General features: G+C 49.6%; 1 protein-coding gene across 3 annotated transcripts in view; it reads left to right on the top strand.

Annotated features, from left to right (window-relative positions):
* RNF123 (ring finger protein 123) overlaps positions 1-22,002 on the top strand; it is a 50,014-nt gene that overhangs the window by 3,028 nt on the left and 24,984 nt on the right. The window contains exons 3-29 of one of the 3 annotated variants that reach the window (XM_074151288.1): positions 890-969; positions 2,374-2,471; positions 3,685-3,739; positions 4,065-4,150; positions 4,838-4,924; positions 5,443-5,510; positions 6,404-6,540; positions 7,274-7,380; positions 8,203-8,307; positions 8,439-8,564; positions 9,774-9,866; positions 10,060-10,133; positions 10,621-10,738; positions 11,193-11,292; positions 11,733-11,794; positions 11,875-11,946; positions 12,580-12,700; positions 13,531-13,632; positions 14,851-14,957; positions 15,482-15,680; positions 16,291-16,436; positions 16,629-16,712; positions 17,357-17,464; positions 20,115-20,292; positions 21,112-21,186; positions 21,568-21,655; positions 21,890-21,977. In XM_074151288.1, coding sequence (XP_074007389.1) covers positions 890-969; positions 2,374-2,471; positions 3,685-3,739; positions 4,065-4,150; positions 4,838-4,924; positions 5,443-5,510; positions 6,404-6,540; positions 7,274-7,380; positions 8,203-8,307; positions 8,439-8,564; positions 9,774-9,866; positions 10,060-10,133; positions 10,621-10,738; positions 11,193-11,292; positions 11,733-11,794; positions 11,875-11,946; positions 12,580-12,700; positions 13,531-13,632; positions 14,851-14,957; positions 15,482-15,680; positions 16,291-16,436; positions 16,629-16,712; positions 17,357-17,464; positions 20,115-20,292; positions 21,112-21,186; positions 21,568-21,655; positions 21,890-21,977 — 2,764 coding nt within the window. Of the gene's footprint in view, positions 1-889; positions 970-2,373; positions 2,472-3,684; positions 3,740-4,064; positions 4,151-4,837; positions 4,925-5,442; positions 5,511-6,403; positions 6,541-7,265; positions 7,381-8,202; positions 8,308-8,438; positions 8,565-9,773; positions 9,867-10,059; positions 10,134-10,620; positions 10,739-11,192; positions 11,293-11,732; positions 11,795-11,874; positions 11,947-12,579; positions 12,701-13,530; positions 13,633-14,850; positions 14,958-15,481; positions 15,681-16,290; positions 16,437-16,628; positions 16,713-17,356; positions 17,465-20,114; positions 20,293-21,111; positions 21,187-21,567; positions 21,656-21,889; positions 21,978-22,002 lie in introns of all 3 variants that reach the window. The other 2 variants (XM_074151290.1, XM_074151289.1) reach the window with 2 other exon arrangements.

Below are 22,002 nucleotides of genomic sequence, written 5' to 3'. Positions count from 1 at the left end.
GATTTTTACTGCATAGGAATGAGATTGGGGTAGGAATACTAAGTCTTTAGTAAGAAAAAGAGACTAGGAAGTTAGGAATTGTTAGGAAAGGATGTAGGATAAGGAAAATCATTATGCTGCTGAATAAATTTGTGATTTACTCTCATCTTGAGTAACGTGGTTCTGGCTTCACCAACTCCAAAAGGGTATTTTAGAGCTGCAGAGGTTTTGAGGAGGGGTAAGAGCAAGTCAGATGTCTGGAGTGGCTCTTGTACAAGGAACAGATAAGTAAACTGACCTTGAAAAGAGAGAACGAGGGGAGGGCAGTATGAGAAAGTTCTCTAAAATAGTGGCCCAGAGGGGGTGTGTGAGAGTCTTCTCCTCGGTATGAAAATAGAATGTTTTTGGCTGTTGTCAGAGAGAGGATGCTGGTCTAGCCTGACCTTTGTCTGAACTGCTACAGATGTTGCTGTGGTCTTCTCCCTTCTTTTGTCTTATGAAATACTTGGGGGGGTAAAAAACCCAAATCCTGACTTATGCCATGTTTGTATGATGCTGACTGCAGCAAAGTCGTGGTCCACAGCTACTGGTAGTACAGCTGGTGTCTTCCTGCCACTGTACTGCAGTATGGTTTTCTTCCTGCCACAAAATATTCCCAACTGACTGAAGACTTTAAGATCCTTTGTTAACTACTTTGCTTGTCCATGCTACATTTGGTCCTTGGTTCATGCATTGCCCCAGCGCAGTGGGCAGCAAATTCCTCAGATTCATTACAAGAAACTCAGATGGACAGAACTTCCCGGTTCATGTCTCACAGCGCAGAAATGTGTAGATGTGTGTCTGAGCTGCAACTCTTTAAAACTTGGAGATAGAGTTTTCTGAAGAGCTCCTGTGCATTTTTATTCCCTAGAAAGCACCTGACGTTCCAGAACCTGCAGGAGCACCTTGAACGGTTGCTAGCAGAGGAGAATGGCTCCGAAGACAGTCGAGGTAGGAGACTGAGCGTCTGTCCAATTTGTGCTTCTGCTTGTGCTGCCTGATTGGGAGGACAAGTTGTATCATGAAAGGCAGTTCCCTGAGTGAGCGTTTCTGCCCTCCTGTGCTCTAATTCATTGTACCTTTAAATCATGCTGTGAGGGGCTCATGAGCAGGTCTCCTTGCAGATGGAAGAGGCTTATTTCCAGGTGAAAATGCCTGGAAAAGCAGTTTTGGGGGAAATGTTGGAGATATTTCACTGATAGTGGTATGCAGAGCCATTGCTGTGACCAGCAGTGTGCAGTGCTATCCTTGGTGGGAAATGCAGGGGCTTGTTGACAATTTTTGCAGACTGGTCTCCACTGTAGGTATTCACTTTGGGCCTCAGGCTGCTGCCTGTATTCTTGGTAGCATCCGTTTCCCTGAATGAGTCGGGAGGTGGCAAGATACAACCTGGCTCCTTTCCTAAAAAGAAGAATTTTTCTTGCTGGCTGCAATCAAAGTGCGATATGTTAACCAAACATTTGGCTCAGAGTTTAGTTTCCTCTTTGAATTTTGCCAACATAAAACTTTCAGGCAATGTGGAAAACTTAACATGTGACCTGTAGCGTGGCCAGCAGGACTAGGGAAGTGATTGTTCCCCTGTACTCAGAACTGGTGAGGCCCCACATTGAATACCGTGTTCAGTTTTGGGCCCCTCACTACAAGAAAGACATTGAGAATCTGGAGCGTGTCCGGAGAAGGGCAACAAAGATGGTGAGGGGTCTGGAGCACAGGTCCTGCACGGAGCGGCTGAGGGAGCTGGGGGTATTCAACCAGGGGAAAAGGAGACTGAGGGGAGACCTTGTTGCTCTCCAAGGCTACCTGAAAGGTTGTAGAGAGGTGGGGGTTGGTCTCTTCTCCCAAGGAACAAGTGATAGGACAAGAGGAAATGGCCTCAAGTTGTGCCAGAAGAGGTTTAGATTGGATATTAGGAAAAATTTCTTCACTTAAGGGTTTGCCAAGCATTGGAATGGGCTACCCAGGGAAGTGGTTGAGTCACCATCCCTGGAGGTATTTAAAATGTGTGTAGATGTGGTCCTGAGGGACATGGTTTAGTGGTGGACTTGGCAGTGCTAGGTTAAGGGTTGGACTTCATGACCTTAAAGGTCTTTTCCAACCTCAACGATTCTATGATTCTATGACCTGAATGCTGCATAGCTAAGACCTTGTGTGTTGCTGTGAAAACTTCCTTTTGAATCTCACTGGTGTCTCCTTTCCTGAGGTTCTCATGGTCTAACATGGTTAACACTGTTTTGTTCTTCCTCCACTGTAGTGGGATCGAGGTGCTGTTGGAGTCTAGTTGGAGGCACTCATCAGGTGTACTGATAAATCCTGCACAACTTTTCCTAACAGGTTTTTTTGCAACTCTTGTTTCAGATCAGGTAGCAGAGGGCCGGCTTGGTCCCTCTACTGTGGTGTTGGACCACACGAGCGGTTTTGAGGGGCTCCTGCTGGTCGATGATGACTTACTTGGGGTGAGTGTGATGCTGGGTGCAACAGAAAATGGTCTTGTGGGACTAAAAGCACTTTGGGCTTCTTGGTTTGTTCTTCATAACAGATCCCTGTGACTGGCTTTGTAGTGTTTTGTAAATGGAGTCTACCCAGAAGCTGCAGGATCCTGGAGGAAATGAGCTCTCCTGGGAAAAGGTCTAGCAGTACCTTAAGTCTCAGCAAGCTCTGAGAGGAGCTGCGAGGAAGTGAAAAGATGACCCTGGCCCAGGGGCTCACTGAAGAGCTCGGCTAAGCAGAGGAAGGGCCGGCAGCCAGCTTTTCTGTCCCTCCCTCCAGCAGCCTGCCTCTTCCTTCCTTCCTTCTGGTCTTCTCTAATGGTGGCAAGAGGCTGAAGCTGAGGACAGGCCCCACCACTGTATTGACTTGTTGCTTTCTCCTTTGCTCCCACCAGCTCCCTGCTTGCTCCTTAGCTAATGTTCTTCATGCAGAAGATTAGCTGAAGGAATCCACTGGCATTTAATCCTTTCCTGCTTCAGTAATTTCTGCACTCCTTTCACCCTGTCACTGAGCATGCACATCCTGTGCTTCTGTGCTCATTCCCTCCTTAATCTATGTATCCTCTTTTAACTCTAGCAGAGGAGACTGCCCTGGTCCCCCCTTTCCCATTAACCGCCCGCTGTACCTTACCTCTGTAGCTGATCTCTTACCAGATCAGACTGGTTTTCCTGTGAATTCCATGTTGCTACCTTCATTTATTCTTCATGGTCTGTCCTGAGATGGAGAGAGTCAGGAGTTAACAGGGTTCAGTTTCTGGGCAGCGTGTTACCTGCCAGTCCTGAGCTTTAGTCTGAACACCCTGAATCTATAGTTTTGTTCTAACTTGTCCAGGATTCAGATTCTTTCCTGTATAATAGCCACTTTTGTATACCTGTCACAATTCGCTGGGAACCTGTCTGTCGCCACGTTGCCCTTGTAACTGCTCCATGCTGCATGCTTCACTGGGGTTTATCAAGTAGAGATGAGCTGTAGGGAGAACCTGGATGGTTTCCCTAGGGCCTGTTGGCTCTGAGTGCAGCTGCTGGGATGGGGAAGATGTTCCTTCTCTTCCCTGCACTGTGCTTGTGAATAGCTCTCCATCTTGCTCTGGTTTTGAGGGCTAGGAAGGAGAGAATGGGTAGGGCTGAGCTAAACTACCTTATTGCCTGACTTTAAAATACCTTTTGTTTGTTGATCCAGGTGATTGGCCACAGTAACTTTGGGTCCATCAGGGCCACGACGTGTGTGTATAAAGGTAAGGAGATAAACCAGCGATGCTTTGAGAAAAGACCCCGGGAAGAGTGCATGTGCATTACAGAACTAGAGAGCTCAGGAAATCTTGAATGTGTGCCAGATCTTGAGCCCCTTCTTCCCAAGTTCATCCACTGGCTTTTTCAGGAAGTCAGAAGGATGGAGGATTGTGTGATGCTGGAGCGAAGAGGGGGGAGAGGAATGTTAGAGGTGTCTGAAGCTCCTTTGTGTGCCACGCTTATTTCTGTGGGAGCAGTGTCAGGTTCTGCTTCTCTTAACAACGAGCCAGGCGGCAGCTGTTTACTGTGTGGCATCTCTTTTTCTTTCAGGGAAATGGATTTACGAGGTGCTCATCTCCTCCCAGGGACTCATGCAGATTGGCTGGTGTACTCTCAACTGCAGATTTAATCAGGAGGTAGCATAACTGCTGCATGTGGCACAGGGCTGCTCTGTGTTCCTCCACTGCTTTTTAAGTCAGTGTGGAGCATCGCACTGATGCTGTGCTCCTGCCCTGCTGGCATTTCATTTCCACACCAGGTCTGCTGTTTTAAAAATCTTTACTGGACTCTCTGGTCGGTGTTCACAGTATGGTCCACAGTGTGAAAGCCTCGCACACTGGGTGCATTGCTGTCCTCTTGCTGTGTGTAGCCACTGCTATGGCTCTCGGGATGGCCCTCAGCCATGGTGCTATGGGGCTTTCTTGCCCAGGAGAGGCAGGCCCAGGGCAGCTCTTCTCAGGCAGCAGGTGGGATGTTTGATGCTGGGAAGGGATGTTGGCTGCAGAGTTTCACTAACTTGCCAGTCTGTGACATGTGAGAGGGGAAGTGATGGGCATCCTGGGGTGCTGCTTTGACAGAATTTGGAAGTGTAGTGTGCTAGTACTCTTCTGACCCCAAAATGAGTAGGGAGTGGTATATTTCTCTTGAACCAAAGATTGCAGGCCATTGGATTCACTTCTGGTGAGGGCTTTTTCCAGGCAGAACGTGTACACTCTCAGCTGCTCTCGCTGTCTGCTGGTCTCCCCCTTAAAGCCACTTTTGCAATGAGAAGGATCCTGTATGCTTGGTCTGGTCTGAGTCTCCTCTTTCATACTTTGGTGCAGGAAGGAGTTGGAGATACACCAGATTCATATGCGTATGATGGAAACAGGGTGCGCAAGTGGAACGTGACTACCACCAACTATGGCAAAGTGAGTAGCTGTCCTCTCAGGAACGGGGTGTAAAGAGAAGAAAGCAGGTGGCTCCTCCTGCTCTACTGGGCCCCGTAAAATGCCCTCAGGCTGTCCTCCCTGCTTCAGTCTGCTCTCAGGGAGGCTGCCTGCCAGCAATTGTTGGTACTTCAGGGGCGCTGGACATCCTTATGTGGGTGCTTTGTTCAGCAGCCTCAGCAGGCTGATTCCCAGCATAGTGCTGCTGTTGGTCTCTGGAAGGCCCTGGTTCTCTGTAGCACATCAGAGGATGATGCAGCGTTGGGATAAATATATGTTTGATCTTGTGCATGTTCCTAGTGCTGGAGGGGAAAAAAGATCCCAATCAGGGGTTTATGTGCAGCTTCCAGAAGTGTCTGAGAAAGGTATGTGAGCTGCTGTGAGGAAGAACTTTCTCTTCTTCAACGCTGAATCACAAGGGATTGGTTGGGTTGCAGTCTTTCTTCTGATACGGGAACGCCCTGGGTATATGTTTAACCTTTTCTCTCCCTTTACTGCAGTCTTGGGCAGCAGGAGACATCGTCAGCTGTCTGATAGACCTTGATGAGGGCACCATTGCTTTCTGCTTGTAAGCATCTTTTCCCTGTTCCCTGCTTTGTTGATGCCTGCGTGTAACGTACAGGTTTCAGCAGATTGCTGAGCCGTGTTTCTGGCCTCTCCCCTTTAAGTTACTTGGTAGTTCCAGCCTTTGCTTTTCTGCTTTGTGTTTGGAAACCATATAAACAGGCTGTTGAGCCTCCTAAGCTCAGGTGAAAGCATTTGACAGAAAGATATTCAAGCTGTGAAGTCTGTGTAAGGTTTGCTAGGATTTTAGAGGGGAGGGCATCTCTCCTGATGCTTAATATTACAGTTGGCTGAGTCACACTGGTTGCTTTTGAGGTCAGTATAGACCTTGCCTGTGCTAGATACACAAGGAGCTGTGGAAAGGCTGATAGATCTCCAGCCTCCAACTCCCATGGACAGTGAGCAAAGGCCAGTCTGAATAAGAATTGTTCTCTGGCTCTAAACTGCAGCATGCGATAAGTCAGCCAGAATTAAAGATTGTTAGATGCTCCATGTCATCTTTTCAAGAAGAGTAGATTGAGAGCATTATCCTTTTATTTCCACAAACATCAAATGGGTGAGGCCAAAAATGGCACCTGCCTTTAAAAATGTCCTGCTGGTTAGTTATCATGTAAGGATTTAGGTTGCCCTTGAAGCTGGGTGGTCTCTGCATGTTGACTCCAGTGCCTTCCTGTGCCATGGTATGAAAATGGCAGTGCTGCTGTGCTCCTCATGGCCATCGGTCCGCCAAGCTGTGACGTTTGCATGTGTGCCAGGTTAAGAGTGACAGGAGGCATGACTGACTGATGTGTCCATGTTGGCAAGTTGCTGGGAGGGGAACACATATAATTGGATTGCCCAGTTGACCTCAAAATCTTCCTACTGTGACTGAAATCTTGTGGCTTTTCCTTCTTTCAGGAATGGCATATCTCTGGGAACCGCTTTTGATAACATCACAAGGGGTGCTGGAATGGCTTACTTCCCTGCCATCAGCCTCTCCTTCAAAGAGTCCGTTGCTTTTAACTTTGGAAGCCGTCCACTCCGATATCCTTTAGGTGTGGGGAGAGGAGGTCTGAAGGGAGAAGAGCCTGTCCTGAGACCGTCTTTGGAGGCTGTAGAATATACATACCTGACTGCAGTTTGCTTTTTTCTGTTGGCACTTGTGCACAGAGCAGGGTCAAGGAGAGAAAAACCAGATGCCTCCTCAGCTGGAGCAGAACTGCAGGGCACACAAACATGAGTGCTGGTCCCCAACAGTCTCTGAAATGAGATTTGCTTTCAGCTCTGAATCAACAACGACTGCTGCAGCTGGGGGCTGCCTGTTCCTAGGCTCTCAGATTCTGCAAAAATCTCACTCTCCAGTTTTGGAAACCCTAATGCTGCTGGCCTGCTCAGCCTCTTGGCTACTGGTCTTTTCTACCTCCCAGCCACACAGGACCTCTGACATGGTAGGAGCATTGCCTGCTGCCTTCCTATGTGAACACTGAGACCTGCAGCTCCTGTCAGAGCAGTCCTGGGTGTGCGTGTTGATAGCAGCAGTGGAGGCTCCAGTCTGTCTTTCTGATGAGAGCAGAAGTGTGGTGTGAAATACTTGCTGCTTGCCATATTGAGGAAATGGGGATAAGAGCTTGTGGCTTATCATCCATTTAGAAGGCACTGTGGTTTGAACTGACTGAGGCATGTGTGGGTATAAAGTAAAATAGAGACACAGTCTTTTCGTTGCACAAACAAAAGAAGTCCTGTAAGGATCAGATTGCATTTTACCTTAACACTTGCCTACTTATCCAGTGGAAGGTTACCGCCCCTTGCAAGATCCTCCTGCTGCAGACCTAGTGAAGGCTCGCAAGCTGTTAGGCTACCTGAAGAACGTGATACATATTGGAATAGATGTGACGGTAGGCTAATGTCACTGGGTGGATCTGTGGGGCACTGTGCTGGAATATGTGGTTCTGCACTTCTCAGCACATGCTGAGAGCTCAGATGTTTCCATACACCTGAGAGTCTAAATACTTGCATACTTTTGCTTGGGGCGTGCATGTCCCTGGAACTCTTTGGTGTGCAAAATGGGAATCCTGATAGTTCCAGGACTTAAGTTAAATCATACTGGGCTTTGTTGTTCCCGGTCCTATGAAGTTTCATTCCTAGTATGCAAGGGCTGATGTTTGTTGGGAGTCAGAACTGCTGGATTTCAATTTGCAGCTTTGAAAGAAACTTGCTCATATACTAAACTTTCTATTGATGTCCTGGTGATGATGAAATTCTAGCCGGCCTGCCTTGAGAACTATTTTGGCTGTGGCACTGTTTGCTAGAAACCATTTTTTTTCTGCCAGCATGAGAGATGATCTGTTTATGCCCAAAGCATAGGGAACGCCATCTGCTATGGTGTTGGCTTGAGTGGAGGCTGGCTTTACTACCTCCTCTGCAGGGATTCCCATTTACAAATTATCATACACACTTGAACCCTTTTGGAAAAACAGATTGTCAAGGTGTGTGCATGTGGCTGAGAGTGACTGACATCTGGACTGCACTGCAGCTCTCCAGAGGCAAGGGACCTGGCTGCTTTGCCATCCTGAATTCCCATGTTAAAGGTTTTTATTGCAATCAGGCATGAGACAGCAAACAGTGGCTGCTCCAGGCCACCAGTTCACTCGGTCACTGGTGTATGGGTGGATTGGGCTGGATCCAAGCTGTGTGTTTTTCTGGGTTTGTCATTGCAGGAGGGGAAGCTGGTGGAGAAGGACACATCCATGTGGCAGCTACAGGGAGAACCCACAGTGTTGATTACGTTAGCCCACATCTTCAATTATTTCTCCCCTCTTATGGTGAGTTTTGCCTGCCCATTGGAAGCTTCTGTAGGTGCTAGTTATTGTGTTTGCAAGGGGAGGTAAACTTCGGCTTTCACTGGGAAGTGACTGTGCTTTGGAGGACTGTTGACCTGGCTTTCTGTCTATAGTGCAAGGTGTACCTGGTGGAAGATGTGCTCATGACCTTCCTGTTGAGCATCCTTGAGCGAGGAGGGGCAGTAGACGCCCATCCCCTTATTCAGCAGCTGCTGGATCTCATGTGGCTTCTTATGGAGGTGAGTTGCTAGGGTGCTGGTTCCTCCCCAGGGATCGCAGGGAGACCCTGGGAGGTGCTGAGGACAGGAGCCTTCCCTAGAAAATGCTGGTAGTCATCAGTGTCTTTCCCTTCCTGGTGCCAAGATCCCTTTTTTGTGGTAGACCACCCTCTCACCTAGCTCATCTGGCTGGTGCTTTGCATGCAGGGAATGAGGGTTGAATGCAGAGGGATTGGTAATGGTGACACTGGCCATGAGCTAACAAGGCACTTCTAAGCTTCTCCTACTGCTAAAGGAACTGGTGATGTTGAACAGCTTTGTGCTTCTGGGAACATCAAATTCATCAATAAGAAATGAGTTGGTCTCTTGGATATTGTTAATGCTTATGTGACTGTGGAAGTCTTAAATTGCCACCACGTACCCCAAGAGATCAATCAGAGTGTGCAGGACCGGAGTGGAAATGGGCACCACTTCCAGCACTGTTGGGGAAAAACCTCCTCCAGCTTCCTGTGCCTCTTCCTGTCTGAGCTGGATGGGGTCACTCTTTCCTGGGACACTTGTTTGAAACAGTCTTTAAAAGCCACTGGGAAGCTCCTGCTGCTGGAGTGCTGGGGCAGAGCCCGTCGCTGCCAGAGGTCTGCTTGGAGACAGCATGTCTGTCTGTTTGGGTAACAATTAACAGATATGGGCGCTGGCCTGGCCAGCTGTCAAGAAAAGTTTAATTGAAAAATTTCACAACCCTCAGGCCCATCATCTTAGAAATGAAGCTGAACACCCTGGTAGGGCTGCTGCGTTTGTGGAAGAGTTGGCTCTTGTCCTGGTGGTTGGCTATGAGCTGGACTCAAAAAGACAGCTCTTCCATCACCGCATTTACACAAGAATAACTTCTTTCCTTTCTGGGTTGGTTCTGCCAGCACTCTGTGTTTGGTAGGTTCAGGGGATACAGGGATGGGTGACAGCTCAGCTAAATAGGACCTGGGATTTTGGCTTTTTGTAGATTACTTTTGGATTGGTTTTACTAGTCAGAAGGTTGTTTCCCAGTAGCAAAGCGATGGCACCAACTTCTGCTCAGATTTTCTGCTGTGGAGTCAGATGGACAAACACTGTGGGTTCAGAGCACCTGCTTTTTCAGTTCAGAAGTGAATCCTTCCTTCCAAGGTCATGCTCTGGGAACTGTAGCTGTTCTCAACTCCATGCTGTTGCTGTTCAATGTGGTTTTTATTTTCTCAGGAGTATGAAGTGCACGAGTGCCTCAAGCAGCTACTGATGTCCCTGCTGCGGGCTTATAGGTTCTCCCCCATCATCCCAGATCTGGGATTACAAGTGAGTTGTACTTCTGGATCCCCAGGAATCTGTGATTAGCCAGCTTCCGTTATGTCCCTTTGTCCAAAGGTACATGATGTTTTGTATTTTGCTGTTGTTTGATCCAGAGATAGGTACAGTATTACAGAACTGCTATTAAGAGTCCTATCCTCTTGTGTAGATGGAGTTACTTTTGCTTCTCCTGTTTCCCTAGATTCACTACCTCCGGCTCACCATTGCAGTCTTGAAGCATGAGAAATCCAGGAAATACCTACTCAGCAATGTTCTGTATCCTTTGTGCCTCTTCTTGTCTCAGTTCTCCCTGCGCTCAATAATGCAGACAAGGAGACTGCAAGGATCTGCAGGTCCTTAGAGGCAGAAGCCACCCTACCTTTTGAGAGGTCATTTCTAATTTCTCAGGTCTCCTCTGTCTGCCTGACACCGTTCACTACAAAGTCCTGCTTTGAGGAGGGGTAGCGGTGTCATGTAGGTCATATCCTGCTAACACGCAGGACTTCTTTCTGCCTGCCTGACCTCTCTAACGTCCCTAGAGCAAAAAGACTTTCAGAGCAATCCAGCTGCCATGCTAGCATTTGGGCAGCTGCTGTGATAACTGCAGGTTATCCTGGAAGTGATAACTTCCAGGAGAAGGGAGCTCTGGATCTTGCAGAGCTTTCAGTGGTTGTTTGGAAAGAGGTCTCTCACTTCAGCTCTGGAAACATGCCTTGTACCTTCTCCTGTTGTAGCATCTGTGCTTGCTTTAACTTGGCCACAGCTTCGATGTGCTCCGTTCCGTTGTGTTCTTCTACATTAAGAGCCCACTGCGTGTGGAGGAGGCTGGTTTGCAGGAGCTCATTCCCACCACGTGGTGGCCAAACCGCTTCACCAAGGAGGTAAGGGCACATCCGCTAGGGAGGCTGGGGAAATTTTGTGTGCCTTCCCATCACTTTCTGGCTGAAGAAGTTGGATGGCCCATGTTTCCAACTGCATTAGTATTGGTGAACCCTGCAGAGCTGTGTGAGAGTTGTAGCCTCTCTGTTGCCCTTTTTTATCCCTTAGTGGGGATGTTCAGGGTGTGTTGCTCAGGTCAAGGGAAGGGGAAAGTTTTCTGTGGCAACAGATTTGGGAGGGAACTTCACAGCATCTGAGGAATTACAGGTTGACTTCTGTGTCCTCAAAAGGTCTCCCACCCTTACTCATTACGAAGCTAGGGAATGCCTGTTTAGGTGTGCTGCCAGCTGCCGTCACACACTGGCACGTTGTCTCAGGGAGTTTCTGCTCCCCCTTTGGCAAGACATTTTCCCTGTGCAGTGATCTCTTACTAATTGGTGTCTGTCTCCCAACCAGGGCAAGGAGAGTAAGGAGGTGAAGGAGGAGAGTGCTGAGGAGAGACTGCGGCGGCGGGCATATGAAAGAGGCTGCCAGCGGCTCAAGAAACGCATCGAAGGTCTGTGAGGAAGGGGAGGAATTGCCAAGATCCCATACCTTTTGTTCAGCTAGGGGGACCAACCCTTGAGCTGTTTCCAAATCCCCTTCATCCCATTTCCTGCCAGGATGGGCTATGCTGCAGAGGCAGGGGCCAGCCGTGCCGTTATCTGGTATAGGGGTATGAGTTCTGGGACCCCCCTGCAGCATCCCACCACGGGACACAAGCAAACCAAAGTTCCCCTTTAGGGGCATTGTTTCTCATTGTTTAGGGGCATGTGGATGAATTTATTGCTGGGTGGCAGAGAAGAAAATTCTCACAGTGATGGGATTAGCACCGGTTCTCCCTGGGCCCCCTCTCTGCTGAGGAGGTAGCCTTTCTCCTGGGGATAGGGTACTGCACTTGGGGTTAATATAAGTTGCTCTCCAGTGCTTGTTTTCTGACATGTGTCCCTGTTTTAGTGGTGGAAGGTCTCCAGGTTCAGATTCTGAAGCTGCTGCTGAACAACAAGGACAGAGGAGGGGTAAGTGCTCTGTGGATCTTCTGCTACAATATCTCCACATCACAAGGTATAGGTTTACCACCTGCTTTTCCTCCTGACAGGGGGAAGCTTCCAGATACATCTTCCTAAACAAATTCCGCAAGTTTCTTCAGGAGAACGCTAGCAACAGAGGGGTAAGTCAGAGGGCCAGCCTTTCCACAAGCCTTGCCCCGATTGCACTCTGGCACCTTTGGGCTGGGAGCTTTCCCCTTTTAACTGGGCTGTGTCCAGCAGTTGATCAACTGAGGTCTAGATATGTCAGGGAGTGGGGAGGAGGGAGAAGATATGAGGCTAGAAACCAGGCAACTTATCCAAGTCCAACACAGTGATTCATGGGAAGGTGGACCTTGGGAACAGCCTTGGGTGGGAGCTGAACGTCCTCCTAAAACCACTTGGGGAGCATCACTGCCTGGGTGAGGACTGTTCTTCTGGCCCTCGGTCAGGCTGTTTTGGGAGGCAGGTATCTGCTGCTGCAGGAAACCTTTTCTTCACCTGCACCTTGGTGTTCATAAGTAGCCCCATCTTTCGTGGTGGAGCATGTAGTATCTATCCTTCTCTGTCAGACCAGCTTGTTGTTTCAGTGCCCACGACTTTATAGAGGTGGAAACTTGCTGCCTGCTTTCAGGGCTGGGCTCTCTCCCAGTGCTGGAAGCTAAAGATAATAGCAAGGCTGAGAAGAGAAAGTTTCTGCCTGCCCCATGTGGCCACTGGCACTAATGCACTTTCACACCTGCCCTGATGGCTGAACTCTCTCATTCCTGCCCTAGAACTTGACTGTGTTATGCCCGCCAGAGTACATGGTGTGCTTCCTGCATCGGCTTATCGCTGCCCTGCGTTTCTTCTGGGATGGCCACAAGGTGAAGACTCCTGCTGCACTGAACAGTGAAGGTAAGGCCTGGAGGAGAAGCTCTGGGGACATTTCTGTAGTTAGGACAGGGTTTGCCTCTTGGCAGTGCTCTCCAGGATGCTGGAAGTTTTGTGTTTCTCATGAGTGCTGGTGCCTTCTGTCACCCTGTATCTGTAGTTCCCAGTCACCCTGGGAAATTCCTGTGTGCAGATCTGTTCCAGTTAACATCCAGACCTGAGGCTTTGCAAAGGGGCACTGGTACTGTTTGCTAGTTCCCCCTGGATGCTCTGGAGCGGAGTCCAGTATTGATTATGGGTCTGTAGGAGGGCAGTTGAGTGATCCCATTGTCAAAATTTAGGGGAAGATATTAGTCTGTTTTTGTTGTTCCCAGACTGTGGGAATTAAGGGGAAACAAGTAAGTGCCAGTCGCTTTCCCACCCTCAAACCCCTCCTTGGCTGTCCTGCCATGTTCTGCTTTGTAGTCCCCTTTATTACTTAAGGCTGACCCTTTCTCTAGACTCAGTAAGTACCTTACGGTCCCTGTAGGACTGACAGAGCTGGAGTAGGCAGGTGGAGAGCTGCCGAGTTTTCTGATGATGCAGTTTCCCCCAGTGACTGTGGCTGGGAGGGAAGAATTACTGGGAGGCCTGTTGTTGATGGCCATTGGTTACTCCTGTTTCTGTGTGGATGTAATGCTTGGTTCATTGTGGAGATCACATCTGCCTTAATGTCTAGTGCTTTTATGACAACAAAAGTTGTCACTCAGTGGCAGTCCAGTCTGGGCCCAGAGGGTCTATCTTAGGAGGACTTGTGTGTCTGCATGGGTCCTGTGCACGGGACTCAAAGAAACCAATCTCCTACTCTGCTTCAGAGGCATACATCCCTCCTCAACTCTTCTATAATGGGAAGGTGGATTATTTTGACCTTCAGCGACTTGGAGGTCTCCTGTCTCATCTTAAGAAGACTCTGAAAGGTAAGCGCTCATTTCCAATACCTGCATCCAGGTCCTGGCTGGACTTCACCCAAGAGATATCCTGGGGGGGAAGCAGTGGGTAATGAATTGTGATTAAATTTAGAGAGAGGAGACTTGAATTTTAATGAGGTGCAAGTTACACTGAAGAAGACGTCATCCCTCTTGGGTGAAGTGTCCTTTAAGTTAACAGTATACTCTTTCTATCCCTGAGTGGGGCCTGTGGCTGGTGGAGGGAAGGTGGTGGTCTGGGAATACCCTCTGGTGTGGTGCTCTTCCTGCACTACAGCCGAGGGGTGGGAGCTGTCAAAGCACTGACCGTCAGCCTGGCTCTGCTGGGTGTGAAGGATGTCCAGGATTTACTTGCTGTACCACTCCAGGCAAGCAATAGCAGCCCTGCCTATGTACCGCAGCTGCATATTTGTCTGCAGCATGCTAGTCTGGCAACAGACTTTCGAAGCCTCCCTTTTGGAAGGGTTAGAAACCCCTTGCTGTTCAGTCAGACTTGGTTTGTCTGGTTTCTGGCTGATGTGGCACTTGCCTTTGACTCAGACATCTTTTCTCCATCCCCGGTGTGTTTGCAAGATTAGAACCAATTTCCCTGTCTCAAGTTGATCCCTGGCTGTTCAGAATGAGATTACTTAGCTTGAGAACCACATAATCTCCTCTGGTATCTTACCAAGGTCTTCTTGGCCAGCTTTAAAGACAAGGCTGTGGACTAGAGGACATGTTGTTCAGGCTTTGTAAGGCATAACCATCAGCGCAGCCTTCCTCTGGGCTGAGAATGGTTTCTGCTCTGAGTCTTGGAGGGGACCTGCAGTCCTAATGACTTTGGGACATATCGTGGGACAGCGTTGAAGAGCTGGATGCTTAACAAATGGTCTCAGGCCCTGAGTTTCCTTTCCTTCGCTAGTCCAATTTGGCCCTGGCAGTTGTTTCCTGATTCCTCGGTTATTCTCTTTGTTGCTGGTAGGACCAGGAACAGAAATGGGTTCTGAGTGAGCAGCACCTGTTGCTGCTTGGCCTCTGCTGTGTTGACAAGGGCAGACGTATTCCATGTAAGGAAGCTTGGGGAAAGTGAGCGTGTTCTCACCCAGCATCCAACTTTGCTGACTGCTTCTCTACTGCCAAGAAGCAGGAAAGAGGATGAGCCTAGGGCTGCTTTGTGGGAAGCAGAGGGTGACTCCTGCGTTCACAGATGCTTTGGTGTGCTCTGTGCAGATGACCTGGCTGCAAAAGCCAATGTCCTGATCGACCCTGCGGAGCTGCAGGCAGTGACTATGGACGATCTTGATGAAGATGAGGAATCAGCAACATCAGCAGCACAGGTAAACAGTGTACTGTTATTCATCTGTGGGGACCAGGGCAGCAAGCTCAGCCTCTGGCTAGAAAATCTTTGCTTTAGAGGAAGGCAATGTCTGGGCCAGGACTGTAACCAGTCCATGGGCAACCAGATAAACAGCTGCACTTGCCTGGGGATTACTAGAGATCAGCAAGGTCCTGGATGCACCAAGTTTAAGCAGCAAAATTTTCTTTGCTCTGCTCTTTCACTACCCGCTGATCTGAATATGCCTCCTCCCCTCCATGGCAGCTCTTGGTGTTTGCATTTGAAAGGGTGTGAGGCAATTGCAGGCAGAGCAGCTTCTCGCTGTGCAGATCTGCTGCTTGTACCTGGCATATGCCCTTAGAGGAAGGGATATCCATTTGCTAACCTGTCACTGCTATCCCAGCCACGGTAGGAAGGGTATCTGCTCGCCTTCCAGTGGCCACTGTGCATCTATACAAACATCCTTGCAGGGAAATAGCAAGCACCCAAATGTCTAGAACTGTTTCTCCCTTAATTTCTTTCTAGTCTCAGCGTCCCTCTGCTGCCCTGGCCATTGGTGGAGCTCTTGCCAGACCTGGCTGGCTCAGCTCCCCCACCCTGGGCCGCGCCAACCGCTTCCTCAGCACGGCGGCCGTCAGCTTGATGAACCCGCGGCGGCCACTTGGCACCCTGGAGAAGATCAAAGTGCGCACACTAAGTGTGGAGCAGCGGACAGAGGAGGACAGTGAGTACTCTGCTGCGTGCTACCATGGCCCAGGTGGTCCCAGGGAGAATGGTGCCTTCCACCTCCCAGTAGTCTCAAGAGGGATGCAGTGTATTTACGGCATTGCTCCTTCCCATTCCCAGGGCATGCTGACACCCACAGTTAACCACTTTGCCATCCTGAACATGACACTGGCGCTGCTGTCACTCTCTGCATGTAGGAGGATGCTGCCTCGGTTCCTGCAAGTGCAGCGAGACTTTGCAGGGAGGTAGTTCAGAGGCAGCTGTAGCCACGCTTGCTCTGAGCACAGAGCAGCTGGAGGATGACATCTGCAGCAGCAGCACCACTGCTGTTGGGTTGGGGCTGGCAGGCCTCTGAAGCATGTACAGGGCTCGAGGAAGCAGGGCTTGCATGGCCTGGGTCTGTTTGCACAGATCTGGCAGGTCAACCTGCTGCAGCCAGTGAGATGGGAATGGGGTGTTAATGTATCTAGTGAATCCCCATGGGCTGGGAAGGAGCAGTGTGTTACAGAGGCACAGCAGGGCTTGGGCTTCAGGGAGGTGCAGGCAGAAGCTGAGGTGCCAAAATGCCTTGCTGAGAACTTCTCTCCTGTCTTGGGGGTGCATTGCAGTTGAAGGCAGCCATGGAAATGAAGGTCTCTTATTGGGCAGACCCCCAGAGGAGCCAGACCAGCCCATCACAGAGAACTCCCTCCTGGAGATCCTGGATGGAATAGTGATGATGTACAACCTCAGTGTCCACCAGCAGCTTGGGAAGGTAAGCAGCACATGCAATGCAGGAATCCATTCCCCCAGCTTCCATGCTGCTTCTTCTCTATTTTTTGATTATTTAGTGACTCTGTGTGCCCTTTCTTTCTCCTCCCAGGCCCCGTGGGGGATCTGGTTGCATGCTTATGTGTCTAGGGAAAAAAATATCCTCATTTATTGTTGGGATCTGCTTGGTTTTCAGATGGTTGGTGTGTCAGATGATGTGAATGAATATGCCATGGCACTGAAAGACACAGAAGAAAAAATCAGCCGCTGCCCGAAGAGGGTGAGTGGTCTCTGGACTCTGAGCTTTTTTTTCTGGTAGAGCCTCAGTATCTGGCAAAAAGGATGAAGCACAGTGGGTGATTTCTAGCCTCGGAGCAGCCAATGTCTTGGATGGGGTAGTAACCCATGCCTGGAGCTGGCAGCCACATTTCATACTCTGCCAACCCATTGTACCATGGCCTTAAGGAACAGAGGGACTGAAGCAACTGCTTTGGCTTCTCCCAGACGAGCCGTGGCAGCTTGCAAACCTCCATGTGCTGCAGACACCTCAGAGCTGGTCTCTTGGGGTGGGGACCCTCCAGTGCTGAACTGGGGACACATCTGTCCTATTCCAGCTGCCGGAGACCGAGTGTTTCTGATGATGCGTTAAAAAAGTATCTGACAGTCGTTGACCCTTAAGCTGCTGCCCGCGCTGGATCAGCATCTGCATCAGGCCTTGTGGGCTGCAGCTGAGACTAGTGAATACTCTTCATAGCACTGATTCCCACTCCCACAGCAGAAAGGCTGCTGACCCCTTTCCCTCCTGCCACTACTCCCTAACTAGCCCCAAGGTGGTATTTGTTTTCGCATTGTTTGTCCAGCTCTGAAAAAAGGATGCTATAAATGTCAGTGACATCTGCCCTCACATCTCTGTGCTCTTTACAGAGGAGAGACATCCACGAGGAACTACTGAAGAGCCAAAAGGTCTTCTCCGAGAAGCTCAATCACCTAAGCAGACGCCTTGCCTGGATAAATGTCACCATATATTCAAAGGTAGGTAGGAGCATCATGTGAGTGGCTCAGAGGAGACCAAGCAAATGAGCCTCTGTATCTGTGCTGCTCGGCTCGTGTCACAAGTGTCATTTTCCCTGGTGTTGGAGCAATGCCGATGATCTATTTGGCTTGTTTTTCCCTTCTTGGGCATCAGAGACTCCTTCCCAGACCTGTACCCCATTCTGTCCCAGGCTTGGTCCCATAGTGTTTGTTAGGACATGGCCCAATCTGTTCTGAGCTCTGCGGGGTTCTGTAGGCTTTTTCTTGGGGTATCAGGCCTCTGCACCGCAGACAGAAGAGTGCAGGTCAAAGGGACATTCAGTTCTCAGGGCATGTCTAGAGGATAGAGCCTACTATGAACCCTTTTTCACTTGGTTGCCACATAGAGAGTACATTCTGCACTTAGTAACGCAGTATCTCTTTGCACACGTTGTCCCTTTTTAACCTGTACTCACCATTTTCCAGGATAAAGTATCTGGTCTGTTTTCTCATGAGCAGTCTTGCTGTTGCGCTCTGCTGATCTCCCCTTCCTGCCTTCCTGTGCACGTTGCCTTGCCCTCTCTCTGTAACAGCTTTTTTGTGCTGCGGGAAGACGACATGTTTCCCTGAAAGTACAGTGGCAGCAGGGTCTCTGCACGTGTCCCGGGATGTAAAGAGGGAGGGGAAGAGTGGTAGTTCCTACAAACACGTCTGGCAGAGCTGCAGTGGCTTATCCTGATGCGTGTACTCTTTGCTCATCCCACCCTTCCCTCCCAGAGTAGGACTCCAAGGCACAGTGCTGTGCTCCAGCTCTCCAGCTGCATTAGCATAGCACATGCTTGCCAGAAAATAAACCTTTCTTCCCAGACTGCTCTTGAAAGGCTGAGGGGCATTAGCAGTGTGCTTTGCGCCAGGGATGGCTCCCATGGCCAGTGCAGAAACACTATTCACGTCTGTAGATGAGCTATTGTCACATTAGACGCAGGTGCCTGCCTCCCGTCAGGAGTGCGGTGTCACCTTGCTGGATGAATCAGCAGCATCTGGGAGTTAAGGTTACAGCCTTGTGCTCCTGCCTTGGCCGTCAGGGAGAGCAGGATGAAATGTGCCCCAGGAGCCGAGTGAGCTTGCTCTGGAGAGGAGTGTGGCTGCACAGAGGTCCCCGTCCATATTGCCTGTACCTTCAGGGCTCCATCTCACAGCCAGCACGGGTCCCTGCTATTTCCCAATGGAGACATCCACCCAGGAGGCTCCTGCGTCCGTGTGCAAGGGAGGGATACATCTGTATGAGTGTTACAGGCTTTGCTGATGGAGAGAAAGAGACTGGTTCTGTCTAGAGGTGAAGTCCTGCCCTGTGCTGAGGTGTCAGAGCACAGGAGAGGCTGCTCCTTCCTCTGGGGAATTAACCACTAGTTCATTCTGAGCTGAGGGAGTCAGGGTTAGATGAAAGGGAACGCTACAGCTTAAAAACACTCTTAGTTTTAACGTAGATAATCCTGCCTTCAAAAACATCCCTATGGGAAGACCATTTCGGCTTATCTTATGACAACACTGTATTTTTCCATCACTCTGTGGGTAATCACATCTTTGTATCCTCTTGGTGTAGGCTTTCTTCTAGCCTGGCAATACCTGAGATGATGTTTTGAGGTTATCAAGTCTTAGTAAAACCAAATGCAGCTTTCTTTACCTTAATGTTGCCTGCACAACTTCTTTTTAGCCTGAAAGCAACAGTTGAGCTGAGATGTGTGTTGGTGTCGAGATAAAGGTATCTTTTAGTCAATTTAGTTGATTTACACTAGTTCAGTCTAATTTACAGAACAAAGCCATGTAAATCTCCCAAAGATGGTAACTACGTACTTTAGAAAAGCCACTAAGCAATGAAATCAGTTATCTGCACCTCTGATTTTATTTTTTTTTCATTAGAAATGTAACCCTCCTCTATCTATTTTTATGCAAATTGCTATTACTTATGATAATGAGTAAGGGTATGAAATAATATTTCCTCTTTTTATGGCTTTTTGGGTGCTGATTTTTACGGCTTAAAGTTATGTAAGATGCCCTTAAATTTCCTGTTTTTAATTTAGGACCCCCTGAGTTTTGCTTAGAGAAGCAAGAGGCTGTTGTTCCTCAGGACAGTAAATCTGGCTGAATGGCTGGCACAGAATCCAAAAAGGCTGTGGCTGCCTGTTGCAAAGATCTGAGTTGGTATGAGCTTTCTGCCTGTTGCCCATTTAATTCCTGCAAAGGACCAGCTTGCTTTCCAGCAGATTTATGCTGGGTTTGCTAGTGCCTACCTTCCTTCAACCAGTGTACTTGGAATAAAAACTAGCGTGCCTTTTTTGCGATCTGGCCTGTGTGGTCAGGTATGTCCTACCAAGGAGTAGTTCTTGGAGGGTTTCAAGGCTCAGTGAGACAAAGCCATCAGATGCCATGTTGGTGATAGTCATGCTCTCAGCTTGAGGCTGGTGTAGAGATCTCTGGTTGTTCCCTCCACTTGATGCTTCTGTGGCTCTATGAAAAGACTGAATGGCACTGATCTGGTGAATGAACTTAGAGCAGTGGTCTGAGGAACATCTTATGACATGAGAGATGTTTCTGAGGTCGAAGCATGGTGCTGACTCCAAAGAGAAACTGGACAAAACTGAATGAGGATTGTTGTGTTCTCTCTGGTCAGGAGAAGATGCAGGACATATATTGGCTGCTGCGGGTGTGTATCCGCACCATCGAGCATGGAGACAGAACGGGCTCACTTTTCGCTTTCATGCCAGAGTTCTACCTCAGTGTGGCTATGAACAGCTACAGCGCACTCAAGAACTACTTCAGCCCCGTAAACAGCATGGAGGAACTTCCAGGTAAGGGGATGGGGAGGTCTTGCTAATTCTGGCCCGATAAAGTCTAAAGTAAGCCACATCCTGACAGTGAAGTGCTGGTAGTTGGGCATCATCCCTTCTGTGTCCTTTCCTGGTTGCAATGTGCTGCACCGTTCTATTGTCTGTGTGCTGTGGGGTGGGTGCTGAGTGCTGTTCCTTGAGTAGGCACCCACTGGTGAGCTGTGGCCATTGCTGAGCTTCTGCGGGGAGCCTGTGCCTTGCCAGAAGCTGTCGCAGTGTTGGCTGTAGTGAAAATCACTGGCAGCTGTGGATTTTGTTTCCAAGGACACACCAGGAATGGGCTGGGATGCTGGAAGGTGTGATTGCCCCCATAATGCCTACCACTGCCTGCTGCTGTCTGGGTGGGGGAAAATGTGCTGTGAGTGCAGGAATTGGGACTGCTTTCGAATCCCCCTGGGATTCGGATACATTCCTATGGAGATGACCACCCACTTGATGCCAAGAGTCTGTGTTTGGATGGATTCCCTCTGTGCATGTTCTGTGCTTTTCCTGACTAAGTGATCCCAGCAAGCTCTTAGCAAGTTGTTCTGTGCTTTCCAAAGCCTGCGAAGGTAAGAAGAGCTTCTGTTCCCGGCAGCAAGACATAGCTAAAGTGTTCACATCCATTAAGTGGGGGCTCTGCCTGCTGTTCGGGAAGCAGCAGAATTAAGCAGGAGCAGATTTAGTTAGCTGTAGCAGGAATGAATCCTATGGCCTATGCCACATCCACGGGAATGCTAGGACCACAGGGCTGCCCATCAGGCTGTTGGTGTGACCCCTGCTCCCTCCTCCTCTTTGCAGGCTACGAAGAGACCCTGATGCGCCTCGCTGCCATCCTGGCCAAGCATTTTGCTGACTCAAGGATTGTGGGCACAGGTAAAGCTGCACTCCTCTGCTTTTGGGTGATGATGTTGCAGGACTGACTAGTCTGTCTGTTGGTGGCTCACCAGACTTCTGTTGGGATCTACCTGCTGAATCCATTGAGTGCTTTATGCCTCCGCGTACAAAGAGAGGCTGGGAACTGCCCTTGTCCAGCGTGTCCTGCTTATTCCAGGGTTAGATAACTGACCTGGGATGAGAGCAGGACTGCTTGCATGTCAAATCTGGGGTTACTCCTTAGCTGCTTGAGCATACACATGCTCTCCCAGTCAGTTGGCCTCTCTGTAAGTGAGGGCAGGTCCCTCCTTGCCTCTGGTGCTCCTTGGCTTGCTGCCTGTCCTTGGGTGCCTGGCCTAGCCTCTTCTCATTCCTCCACAGACATCCGGGACTCCCTGATGCAGGCGTTGGCCAGCTACGTCTGCTACCCCCACTCGCTGCGTGCTGTGGAGAGGATCCCAGAAGAGCAGTAAGTGCTGCCCTGCCTGTTCCTGAGGAGCTGGGGCAGGGCTGGGGTGGTGGCAAGGCTGGGTGGGGGACCACCACTGAGGGTTCAGGAGCTGCAGCAGGGTGCTGGAGTTGATTTGGGGAGTCTCCTAGCACAGTTATACCAGTGGATTTGCTCTGTCCCAGCTCCATGGGTCCTATTTAATCCCCACGTCCTCAAACCCTTTGTGGCTGACCTATGTCCTTCACCTGGCAGGCGCATCTCCATGATGAAGAACCTCCTGGCTCCCTATGAGCAGCGACCCTGGGCACAGACCAACTGGATCCTCGTCAGGCTGTGGCGGGTGAGCATCCTACATCCCTCCCCCT

The sequence above is a fragment of the Numenius arquata genome, chromosome 8, assembly GCF_964106895.1.
Source record: "Numenius arquata chromosome 8, bNumArq3.hap1.1, whole genome shotgun sequence".
In the NCBI taxonomy this organism is placed as follows: domain Eukaryota; kingdom Metazoa; phylum Chordata; class Aves; order Charadriiformes; family Scolopacidae; genus Numenius; species Numenius arquata.
Note: the sequence above shows the minus strand (reverse complement) of the source record. Positions and strands in the feature narration are given on the sequence as shown.